The sequence below is a fragment of the Mus pahari genome, chromosome 1 (assembly GCF_900095145.1).
Source record: "Mus pahari chromosome 1, PAHARI_EIJ_v1.1, whole genome shotgun sequence".
NCBI lineage: Eukaryota > Metazoa > Chordata > Mammalia > Rodentia > Muridae > Mus > Mus pahari.
Window position 1 is genome coordinate 171,569,945 of NC_034590.1, and position 13,056 is coordinate 171,583,000.

The 13,056-nt window shown below is 36.1% G+C and overlaps 1 protein-coding gene across 2 annotated transcripts in view; it reads right to left on the minus strand.

Moving 5' to 3' along the window:
- Positions 1-13,056, minus strand: part of Cacul1 (CDK2 associated cullin domain 1) — a 56,929-nt gene that overhangs the window by 13,293 nt on the left and 30,580 nt on the right. For both annotated transcript variants that reach the window (XM_021202649.2, XM_021202642.2), the window contains exons 4-5: positions 4,995-5,090; positions 2,633-2,735 (exon numbers count right to left, since the gene is read on the minus strand). In XM_021202649.2, coding sequence (XP_021058308.1) covers positions 2,633-2,735; positions 4,995-5,090 — 199 coding nt within the window. The remainder of the gene's footprint in view (positions 1-2,632; positions 2,736-4,994; positions 5,091-13,056) is intronic.

Genomic DNA, 13,056 nt, shown 5'->3' on the forward strand with positions numbered 1-13,056 from the left:
AGAAATTTTGTTACCAGTCAAAACCATAAGTGTGCATCCCTCAGTGCTGCACTGAGTGTCTAAGGACACATGAGCATGCACAGCACTGAGGGAAAACTAGCCTCACCTACAATGATGACATTCAACATTAATATTCACAAAAAATTTATGAGCATGAGGGCATTGAGAACCAATTTGGTTTTGGCACACAAGATCATTCTGCCTTGGCTTACTAAGTTTAAGATATGGACTTCAGACTAGTTTGAAACACCTCCCATTGAGAAATGGGGGTCCATGATCTACCCCCAGGAACCTAGATTCTGTGACTGCTTACCCAATAGAATGCAGGAATTTTTTTCTGAGTCCAAGACTTTAGACATTTATAGTTTCCAAGTTGCTATTTTCTGAATCTTGGAACATTCACTGTTGGAGAAAACTAAAAACCACACTAATGTCTGAATCATGTAAGCCACCAATAGAAAGCCCCAGTTGGGTCAAATCACCTCACTAAGCCCATTCCAGACTGCAGTTAACTAAGATGCTGCTGGCCGAAGCCACTGTTTCTGAATGACAGTAAATGGAATAGCAGTCCAGAAGTGTAAGTCAAAGGAAACTAATGCTCAGACTTTTAGACATCGGAGACTGGGTATACTTACTTGCTTTGTTGTAGCCACTAGAGCCAAGACACAAACCCTGAGTCACTAATGTTTGGACTTTATTTTTTGTTAAAGATTTATTTTTTTATTTATATGAGTACACTGCAGCTGTCTTCAGACACATTAGAAGAGTGCATTGGATCCAATTACAGATGGTTGTGAGCCACTATGTGGTTGCTGGGAATTGAGCACAGGACCTCTGGCAGAGCAGTCAGTACTCTTTTAACTGCTGAGCCATCTCTCCAGCCCCTTGGACTTTATTTTTATCTCTCTGACTCAATTTCTATGATAATGACCACCTATCCTACAATGTCATAAAATGTAATACTTTAAATACTTGCAAAGAATCTAGAACAGGTCGTGCTACATGTAAACTATGTGTATTATCTGTTTAAAAATCTTTGTGATGATCACCTATGTAACTGTTAAAAGATTTATAAGGCTTCCTCTCCTGGGACCAAAACTAGTGTGACTAGCAGTCACACTCTGTGTCCTCCATCGTAAGTATAATACCTAGTAAGTGTTCAATAAATATCTAATACGTTTAGTTTTATCCAACTTATAAAAGTTTATGGGTTTTTTCCATTTGCTGGGAAAAGGATATATCTGCCTTTAAATATCAATTTCATGAGAATCCCAGACTAGGAAGTACTCTTACCCAATCTAAGTACAAAATTCTCTTCAATATTCTTCCTGTGTGTCCAATAACGTTGACTTCCAAAATATTAACAGTATAAAGATATATTTAGAAAGGAAATACATTCTACCAGATGTAGCATTTCTCTATGGAATTTTAACAAAGAAGAAAATGTGCTTTAGGAACCTAAAAACAATGTCAGTATTCAATGCTATAACCAATGGCTAGAAGCTGGTATAATAGTACACCTCTACCATCTAGCACTTGGGAAGCTCAGGCAGGAGGATTTCTTAAACTTCCACACCAGTCTTGGTTTGAGAGAGCAAGACCCTCTCTCAAAACCAAAACAGTGGAATATCTCAGAATTAATGTACAAAAATCTTATATAAGTATCTGACCAGTCTTAAAAATAATGCATGTTATAATACAAGCTTATGGTTCTCCTATTTTAGACTCTGGACTCTCTGGGAGTATGGTGTCAATTGATTCTTCATTATTGTGTGAAAACTGTACCTTGCAAAAGTGAACCGGCCCAGTATATAAATCCTTGTCTTCATTTAAAAGCAAAAATGAAAACAAGAGCTTGTGGTCAAGCTTTTAAAACAATTACTTTGTAAATTTCAGTTAAACTTCTGTGTGGCAGCAACTAATTACAACTAAAAGTTTTCAATAAAATATAAACTACAATCCACATTAGTTACAGAATACTAAAGAATGCCTTGCTGAATACTAACCAGAACATGAACTTTTGAAGGTGCTTAGTGACTAGGGATGGTTTGCCTGGATTCTACTCAGGAGAGGGAAACTCCCTTAAGGAGAAAATAATGCCAGGGACTGGGAAAGACTGAATGAGCTTGGAACCTAGATCTTAATTAGCTTTCTAAAAAACCATAGTAAATATTTTACAGATACTAATCCACAGGAAGCTAGCAACTTGCTAACATGGTGAATAGCAGCCACACTAGACTAACAGTAGAACCAGAGAGAGCCTGTGCTCGCCTTCACAGACACCCAGTGCTCTTTCAGAAGTCACTGATGACATGTGATCCTCCTAATCATACTCCTGCTCAGGGAAGAAATGGCATCACAGAACAGGCCAAGTACACTGTCCAATAAATGAGCTGCCTAAGTGGCCCAGAACAGTAGGTGACTATTAAGCCAGTTTCAATCGTGTCTCTCTATAGACTGAGATAGACTTAACTTCCTGCTCTCTGGCTCTAGAGATGTCAATATTGGAGTTTAGAGACAGTGTTCTCAGATGAAAGGAAAGAGTAAGAGTGAGCTGGAGAAGGAAGGGAAAAAAAAAAGGAGACCATGGCTAGTGCTGTCTCACCCCCAAAGGAAGTAAAAGTATACTTACGCATTAGGCTGTAAATGTGCTTCTCTGCAACATGCTCCGTAAACAGTTTTATAAGATCATCTTTTAAGTCTCTGTTAAGCTTAGTTTCTATGTAAAACTTATTCTGGAAAAAAAAAAAGTAAGTAAGTTTTTATATATCAATAGTGAAAAGTAATCACTCCCATGAGAACTAAATACTGTTTTAGAGAATGAATAAATGTATTGATTAATAAAATAATAATAAAATAAAAAAGCCCTGCAAAACCCAGCCATTCCTAGTCACAGGTTTTCTTGGCATGAGGTTGAAAGATTCAATTATTAACTTCACAATAATATGGAAACAGTACAGAGCCATGCTGTGTGCCATGCCTTTAAGAGTTCATCACCAGGGCTGGAGAGATGGCTCAGAGGTTAAGAGCACTGACTGCTCTTCAAAGGTTCTGAATTCAATTCATAGCAATCGCATGGTGGCTCATAACCATTTATAATGAGATCTGGTGCCCTCTTCTGGCCTGCAGGCATATACACAGGCATAACACCGTATGCATCATAAACAAATCTTTAAAAACAAAAAACAAGCTCATCACCAGCATCAAAAGGCAATGCAGGAAGACTTGAGAAAGGCACTCCTCAGCATCCAAAGCTTAGGGAAGGCAGGTAGAGGAAGCCACTAGGAAAAGTCCCTTTATACATGCCCTTCAGTAATGGCCACTGTACCAAATTCTAGATGCCATCTCTGCTCAGAATCAGATACCCTAATCAGGTTAACCACAAGTAGTGATTGAAGGAAAAGTTCTTCACTTACATCCAATAAAATAATTCTATGATGTACAGCAAGGTATAAAACAGAAACCCTGACTCCCAACATCCCTGGGAATTGCCTACTCTCAAGGTCTGTTACAAGATGGATTGCCATTCCTTATTTACCACTTTGAGTTAAGTATTCTCTTTCTTACCAAAATCCACCTGACTAGGAAAACAAATAAAAATCTGAAACCGTTAAATGTGTTCATGTTTTAAATGCTAGCTCAATGACCAAGAGTAAAACACACAAAGGGAATGAAAACAAATTTTTCACTCACTCTCTTAGTTCAGCAGTATTTCCCGCTCTGTTTTTTTTTTTTTTCATTTTTTTTTTTTTTTTAAGAACAAACTAAAAATAAGATGCATACACTTGGTTAAAAACTACAGCTACGCCTTCCAGAGCTGATCCTGTGTTTTAGCTTTATAGGCCCCATTCTATAGAGAAAATGACATGATATACTTGTTTTGAAACACTCCTTGCATGGGAACCACTCCTCTCCCCACTGAGTACTACGTACTGCTTGTACCTCGGTACCTGGCACTTTTACCCTAATGTTAGGACCTAGAAGACATTTCTCCACAAAAATATAAAAACATGTCATTGTATTAACTGTGTATTTTCTTGTTTTCCATAAATTGTTAAAACAATCCCCAACTGATGACAATACAAATGTCCAATGTTCTGCTATTAAAATGTATGTATGTACATATACATACACACACACATATATGTATATGTATATATACACTTAGTGTTTATATCTATTTATGAATTTGAGAAATTTTATACATAAAATTTGAGTCTTTCAAGGCAATTTTAGCAATTCATTTCTACTCTAAATTATAAGGTCTGTTTCTTTTACAGATTCATCAAAAATAAGTATTTCCAAGCACTTTTTAAAAAGTAATTTAACAGTAATTATAAGTTATACTTAACAATGGCTTGCTATATTTTTCCTTTTTTATAATATATATATATATATATACATGTATATTTTTTCTGTGAACTATCTAATTCATATCAGACAAAAACATAGTATTGCTGACCTTTTTCTAATTAATCCATAAAAGTTAATTATCAAAGACAATAAATCTGTGCCTAGTATTTTACAAATTTCCTACAGTGTTCTCCATCTACTTTTGTTTTGGGTGTTTTTCTGAACAAAGGTGTTTCAAGCTCTCATCACCTAATACTCTCCTTCCTCACTGGATTTAAAGGTCTCCTCTCAGCAAACCTGGGGGTGGGGGACAGCACAGAGGAAGAGAGGGTTAGAGAAAAACACAAGCAGAATGTACAATATACTTGTATGAAACTGTTAAAGAACAAATTTAATAAAAGAAAATTGTGGGCAGGATGGAGAAGAAATGCCCTTCTAGCTTTCTCACCTCCAGTTTCTGGCTTATTCCACTTAGATGTGCTGTAAGAATAAGGTGGTGATTAGACTCCATATTCATAAACACACCCATCTGTAAACTAACTCAGGAATGGGAACAGAAATTATAAATATAGTAAATGAAAACAGAACATAATTAACCTTGCATGGTTTGGGAAAGAAAGGGAGACAGAGCTCTAACTTACCATATATATGAAAAGAGGCACGATGCTCTGCAATGCTCCCATATACTGTCCCAGAGCTATATTAAATCTTTCAATATAGAGGTCTGGAGGGCTGGCCTGTGAGAAAGAATATCAACATAAGTGCTCTGGGAAACCAGCTGAAAGTACTTCTTCAACCCCTGCAATACAAACCAACTCAGAAAGAACCTAAGATGGGGGAGTTACTTATACTCTAAAGTCAGTTCAGATTTTTTTGTTTCAAAGTCTATTACACTTTACTTTAGTCATTTTTAAAAACTGTATGGCTTTAACATATTAGCTAAAAAGTCTGATTTTAATAAGTCACCACTGAATTAGAGATACTTCTTTTTTTTTTTTTTTTTTTAAAAGGTTTTTCAAGACAGGGTTTCTCTGTATAGCCCTGGCTGTACTTCTTAAAGGAGATACTTCTTAAAGGAATCAAACTATACTAGGACCCGGAATTAGGGGGGGGGGGGGACGGACGGACAGAATTCAAGTAAGTAAAGCAGGCTGTAGACACTACCAGAGAGGCTGAATTGATGTCAAGCAGGTAAGCATGCTTGCTGCTCTTACAAAAGAACCCAGGTTCAGCTTCCAACACCCACATGGGAGCTGACAACCACCTGAACCTTTGGTTCTAGGGAATCCAATACTATCATCTGGCCTCCACAAGCACTATATATATCATGTGATATGCAAACATACAATGAAGTTAAGCACTGACATGTATAAAATAAAATAAACCAATCTTTTAAGACACTATAAGAGTGGCTAATACATTTTTTAATTTTATCTCCATTGTAAACAGCTTCTCTAGCTAACCAACTGTCAACAAGGACGGACTCAAATGATTCACATATACCTGCATGTCTAGACTTAAGTACAGTATAATGCACACCTAACTTCACTCACTCCTACAAAATACTAAGTCACAAATTCACTAAGGAACCTCTCCAAATTTACTGTATGTTGACTGAACATGTCTTGTCTCCCAGTATAGCTATATCTGAAGTAAGGAAATAATTAAAATTCCATGACAAGGCCATTCCCCACATCCTACAAGACCATGCTCTCAAAGAGACAACAAAGGGTTTCTAAATCTTTGCTATCAAAATGTGGCAGGGAGAAGGCTTTGGTGAGAATGTTTCATCTGCAATCCAGGAGGAGTCTTTACCAGGAACCCATAGGCCAGAACCTCGATCTGGAAACTTCTCGGCTTCCAAACCGCTATAAGAAATAACTTAAATTGCCCAGTCTATGGTATTTTGTTGTTGTACCATAAGATGTTATGTTTCACAAAACTATATCCATGTACTATTTATTTTATTCTTTAAGTTAATTTAACATTAAAGAAGCCTAAATAAAAGTTTAAAATTATTAAGCTTAAAAAGATTAAATTTTAGCAAATGATAGTTAAATTATAAATTATAATTAAATTACTTAAATAAATTTAAATTAAGTTATTAATTAAATTAAAAAATATTAAATTTAAAGGAATTAAAATATTAACAAATGATAAGATACATGTATTGAACTAAAAATTCCTGAGCCACAGTGTTGGGGAATGGGAAGGTATAAAATATAAAAACAAAACATTCCACGTAAGGTCTGTTCTTTGGAAATTTCATCACCTGACAACCAGACCTTAAAGACAAGGTCATGCTTTCACATTCTACCACACTAAGATTCCTAAGTACCAAGTTCAACCACATGAAATTAAGGGGCTGGAGAAATGGTTCAGTGGTTAAGAGTGCTTGCTGTTCTCCCAGAAGTTTGGATCCCTATCAAGCAGCTCACAACCTGTAATTCCAGAACCAAGGATTCCAGCCCTCTACTGGCCTCTTCAGGTACCCATCTACTCACGCATATACAGAGACATACACATAAAATAAGTGAAATTATACGAACTGTGTCTTAACCTATTTGAGAAATGTTGAATGTTCTAATACCTCTAAAGGAGTCACCTCATAATGCTTTGACTTTTACCTAGGAGCTTGGAATATATACTGGGAGCTATCTTTACTTCATCTTTCATTGCAAAGTACTTAAAGGTCTGGTGTTTATCTTCCCATTTCTCTTCCTAGTCTCCTAACTACGTGTGGAATAAAAGTTGTCTCTATCATACATAAGAGGGAAACAGCTCAGAAATATTTAACCATTTGAGTGTGATCCCAAGCTAAAAAGCACTAAGACTCAATCAGATTCTGGCAACTGAAGTTATTCTGTCCCTTCTTAGTACTCCCAAATCCCCACTACCATCTTTTTTCTTAAGTTCAGACCTCTCAATTTAGAGCACATTGCCTACTTCTGATTCCACAGCCTACACCTTCTTTCTTATACACAGTCCAGCTCAGCACATGAACCAACTAACCAACCCCAAGTAGTATCAGTGTTGTTCTGTCTGCCCAAACATCTCTCTACCCTCGCTTCACCAGACTTGCTCTTTCCTTCAAGATTTGCCACGTTCTCAAAACATCTGAGTTCCATAGCCCTTCAGTGGAGCAAATCACTTTCTGCTCCTACTGAGTAATCTCTGCTACTAACTGCAAGCCCCTGAGGCAACAATCTGTACCTTACCTGCTCTTCTCCAATCTAACCAGAATGCCTAGAATACAGGAGACAGGCAGGGAGAGGTATATTTTTCAAAAGCAGGGTCTTTTGAAATCTAAACTTTACAACATCTAAATCTAACCTAGCACTGTTTAAATCTAAATTTCTACTTTAGTGTTATCAAGGTTCTATAGTACTGAGTAACTCTGAATTATAGTACTGAATCACTTTGAATTTCAATTTCTATACTAAGGAGTAATACTCACACTATGCTATTTCTGAAAATGTGGCAAAAATCAGAGAAAATCTTGAACTGCTTTGAAAAACGACACGCACTGTAAAAATATATATCAGCAAGGGTGCACAGCAGCCATGTGCCTAACACTTAGAAAAATCCATTCATATTTTAAAAAGCAATTTTCATCAACCAGAGAACTTAGGAGAAATGGCTTGTATTACAAGCAAGCCTAACTACCCTTAATGAACAGACTGGCACACACCATCTTCTCAAAGCAGCTTCAAAGAACTTAGGAAATGATATTCAGCACTCAAATAAGTAAATTCTACCCATATAGAAGAAAAAAATCTGAAAAGCTATTACATTAAAATATTTTTTTCATTTTCATGAAAGGACACTTCGTCTAAGTGTTAAAAAACATGAACACTGATCAAAAGGCACATTTAACAGCAGAGAGAATAAATACAATTGAACTCCTTATTCCTTTACAAAGTCCCGAAGCCTCAAAGGTTAGGAGTATTAAAAAGTACTTTTTGTGCTAAATCAAATGTCAGAACACTTAACTTTTTTACTTCTACATTTCATGTTGCACTTACTCAAAACCTTTGAAATGACAAGACTATAAATTATGACAGTCTGAGAAAATAAACTCCATCTATTCCAGGAAACTAGAAATAAATGTCACTTTGAAAATCCTAATCAAACTGTTCCTCTTTAAAACTTACATCCAATAAACTCTGATACCCACTGGGAAAAACAATGCCTAGTTGAGTTTCACTATTCCAAAATGGTATTATTTGGCTTGAACATTAATTGGAAAAAATCCATCATATCAAACAGGAAGAAACAAGCTGCAGGAAAAAAAAATAATTATTCTAAACTTCTTGCAATTTTTAGGGGAAGTAGTGCAGGTGTTTTGGACAGTCCCATAGCCACACCCTTAGCCCCCTCCTTATTTAGTTTACAATTTTAGTCAGTCCAAATGGGTTTAGTGTTTTAACTTCCTACTCCCTGAAACCACCACTTAATTTTGAAAAATACATTGCTTGTAGAAATAAGAGTATAATAGTTCTCTATACACATGCAAATATCAATCTGTATTCTATCTTGGAGTAAGTTTTATTGTATTGCATCTTAAACATTTTGGCCTCAGGAACCATTTGCATGATTTAAAATAACTGAAGATGGGACTGAAGAGATGGCTCAGTAGTTAAGAGCACCTACTGCTCTTGTAGGGAACCCAGGATTGGATTCCAGCTCACAAATGACAGTTCACAGGGATCTGATGCTGTCTTCTTGCTGCCACAGGGTCCTGTACCCATATAAAGCACATAAACTCATGTGGATGCACAAAAATACACATGAAAATAATAAATGATAAATCTTTAAAACCTGAAGGCTCCAAAAAGCCTTTAGTTTCATGTGGGCTACAGCAAATACGTTTCTATCTGGAATTAGTAAAGGAGCAGTGAAGAGACCCTGTACTCCCAAGGAGACTGGCAACAAGTGAGAATATGTCGTTCAAAAACAAATAAAACTGGACTTTATCAACAGGGGACACTCCACCTCTTAAACATCTAGAGCCCAGACAATAAGGTGTATTTAGTAAACATTATACTACTACGCACCAAATCATGTCCAATCCCTAAAGCCAAATTATAGACATTTTTAAGATGAGTGACTTGGTTAGCAATGGTGTTTAGACATACTAGCTCCCAACGAAATCGACTCTATTGCCAAGCTCAAAGCTGATTAAAGAACTGTGAAAAGTTAAAGCCTACAAATAAAACGTTCAGCACCTACTAGTACCCTTGGGTATTGCCCAAGTAGGAAATGAAAATCACTGTGACACAGCAGGAAATACTCATTTGTGCAAACATGGATGGTGTGCAGGAGCAGACTACATTAGGCACAATGAGCTTCACAGGCATTGCAGACTAGAGGGAAGGGGCTTCACAGATGAGGGTTCAAAGAACAAGTCCTTCAGTTTTCAAGAGACATAAAACCAAGGGTTGTGAATTGTATGTGGTATGTCAAGAACAGAAGAAGCGGGATGTTTATACAGCAAAAAAGGGGAATGGAGCCATTTTGAAGGAAGCTAAAAGAGCTCACCAAGAAGAATGAGACTTAGAGAGGTTTTGGTAGAAGCTCTAGAAAGCAAGTTAACCTCTGAGTTAGTTCAGGCATCAGGTAGCAGGGTTAAGGACAAAGATCAGAAGAACTTCAGCTCTGCATAACACAAAAGCCTCAGAGCATAGGTAGGTCAAATAGCAAAGGCTATTCAATATGTGTTTTCCCCATCACTAAGATCTTCAAAAGTACACCAACAAAACACCAGTAACACATATTTCTTACATATTTGCTGCTATCAAGAATCTATGAGCTGATATTCTGCCATGAGTCTAGTCTCTTCTGCTGCAGCCAAATCACTGCCACTTCATTGTGCATTACTGTAAAGAGCAAAGGCTTAGTGTTCCTGAAACCACCCAACTGCTTCATAGTATAAGCAGTTGAAAGCATTTTTACTCCAGGGTTGATCTTCTTTGCTATACAATAAACAAACAAACAAAAAAGGGAACATGTTTTGTAACAAAGTCAACATGGATGTAGAGTTTTTTGATAAAAAAGAGCATTTTTGATAAAATAATCCAATCAGCAACATTCTAAGATTTTGTTACATTATGCACCATTATATAACCCTTTTTTCTTTAATGTGTTTTAGGAAGTTGGTATATTGCTATGATAAAACAAATTAAATTTAAAAGTTAAGACATAGCTTTGAAAAAAGGTCTACTGCATTATGTTCACCGGAGACAGTACACATTTGTTTAAAATTCTGGCTTTCAGAGAGAGAATAAAGTTGAATAATTTTCATTAAACATTTTCTTAGAAATGTAACTATGAACATCTGAACATTCAATGTATAAAAAGTTGACAATCATATTCTAAATGATATCAACATTTAGTGCCTTAGTCCTAGAACATGGTCTGAGGTATAATTGTCATTCCTTATATTTGCCATTTGCAAAGCTTCTGAAAGAGTATTTGTTGTGGCATGAAAAGGTATATACCAGCCAGGCAGTGGTGGCACATGCCTTTAATCCCAGCACTTGGGAGGCAGAGGCAGGCGGATTTCTGAGTTTGAGACCAACTTGGGTCTACAGAGTGAGTTCCAGGACAGCCAGGGCTACACAGAGAAACCCTGTCTCAAAAAAAAAAAAAAAAAAGAAAAAAAAAGAAAAAGAAAAAAAGAAAGAAAAGATATATACCTTTTCCTCACCCCAACAATTATATATGTTTTATATATATATATATATATATATATATATATATATATATATATATACACATATATATATTCTAAATAAAATTGAAGCTCTTGACAATTTACATATTTTAAAATGCATATTAATTTGTCCTAACATAATAATAAAGTCATTACATCTGAACATACTTTCAGGAAAAATAATCTTCCAAAACAAATCCAAATTTAAGTAATTTTAGTAATTACTTTGACATTTTAACAAATCTCTTACAACTTAATAGAACATAGCTAGATTCTTCCATCTGCTTCAATACTTAATCAATTGTATGTTTTGAAGTTAAGGAAGAAAAAAATTGTTTTTTAAGATTCATTTATTTTATGTATGTGAGTACACTGTAGCTGTCTCCAGAAACCTGAGAAGAGTACATCAGATCCCATTACAGATGTTTGTGAGCCACCATGTGGTTGCTGAAAACTGAACTCAGGACCTTTGGAAGAGTAGTCAGTATTCTTAACTGCTGAGCCATTTCTCCAGTCCAAAGTAAATTTAATGTCAGAAATTTATAAATGGAGATGGGGAGAAGGTGTATGCCTTTTCATGCCACAACTAATATTCTTTTTCATTAGCAAATGGCAATTCCTTAAAAATTTGTTGCAATGAGAATTCAAACACATGAAACTATCAATGGGTGCATTAAATACTATATGAAGTCTAGATTATCTTCTATTTTGAATGAGTCCTTAATCCACATCATTTGTTACCACTGCACACTGGTCACAGGAAAACAATGAATTACACAGTTCTAACTGCTGACTCCTTTCAAGTACCTAGGTCTCTTATTCAGTTTGTTCTTCAACTGTTCCATAGAGAAGAGTAGTTTTCTCAACATCAGACTATAGTTTGGTGTATACCTAAGCACTCAAATATAGGAGCATATATAGGAGCCATTCTTATTCAAACCATCACAGCTACTATGAAGATTAAAAAAAAAAAAAAAAACAAGAGGAGATGTAGAAAGTGGAATTCTTTGTAGTCACCTTGTAGACAAACCTTGCTTATGAACCTGTCTTCTATCTTTTAGACTATTATGGGGACTGAATAGTACATTCAGACCCCCAGTGGTAGGATTACATGTGTCAATCATACCCTACTATATAGGACATTCCCAAGTGAGATTGCTTGTTTTATTTTCTAATTCCACATGTACAATTTGACCCACCACTGCTTGCATCATCACTGTAAATGTCAACAAAATTACAGGGGAAATAATACACAGTAGAAAGCTTGTATTTAGCAGAGCCTTGAACAAGTTTAAGGGCCCCCAGAGTTACTCTAGTGAGCATATCAGGTGAACTGAGTTCTAAGGACTGGTCATGCTAGGTCCTCTGAAGAGCAGCAAGCATTCAGAACAGCTGAACAGTTCCAGTCCCTAAGGATTTCTTCTTTCTTTCCTTTCTTTCTTGATCTATCTCTCTCTCTCTCTCTCTCTCTCTCTCTCTCTCTCTCTCTCTCTCTCTTTCTTTCTTTATTGGTTTTTCGAGACAGGGTTTCTCTGTATAGCCCTGGCTGTCCTCAAACTCAGAAATCCACCTGCCTCTGCCTCTGCCTCCCGAGTGCTGGGATCAAAGGCATGCTCCACCATGCCCGGCTAGGATTTATTTCTTAAAGTGAAATTTCCCCTACCTTTTAAAACAAGCACACAGCTGTCACAAAACAAACCTTCAAAAATAACATAATCTATGATCTATGGGAGCAAAAAGATGTCTCAGAAGTAAAGGGCATATATTCTTCTTGCAGAAGACCCAAACTTTGATATATAACACCCATATTGTATGGCTTACAACTGTCAGTAATTCCCGCTCTAGGGAATCCAACATTATATGGCCTCTAAGCATACCAATACATATATACACATATTTCCACAGATACAACATATACCTATTAACTTTGAAAAAATAATAAATCTTAAAATATTAAGTAAAAATACAATCTAGGGCTGGAGAGATGG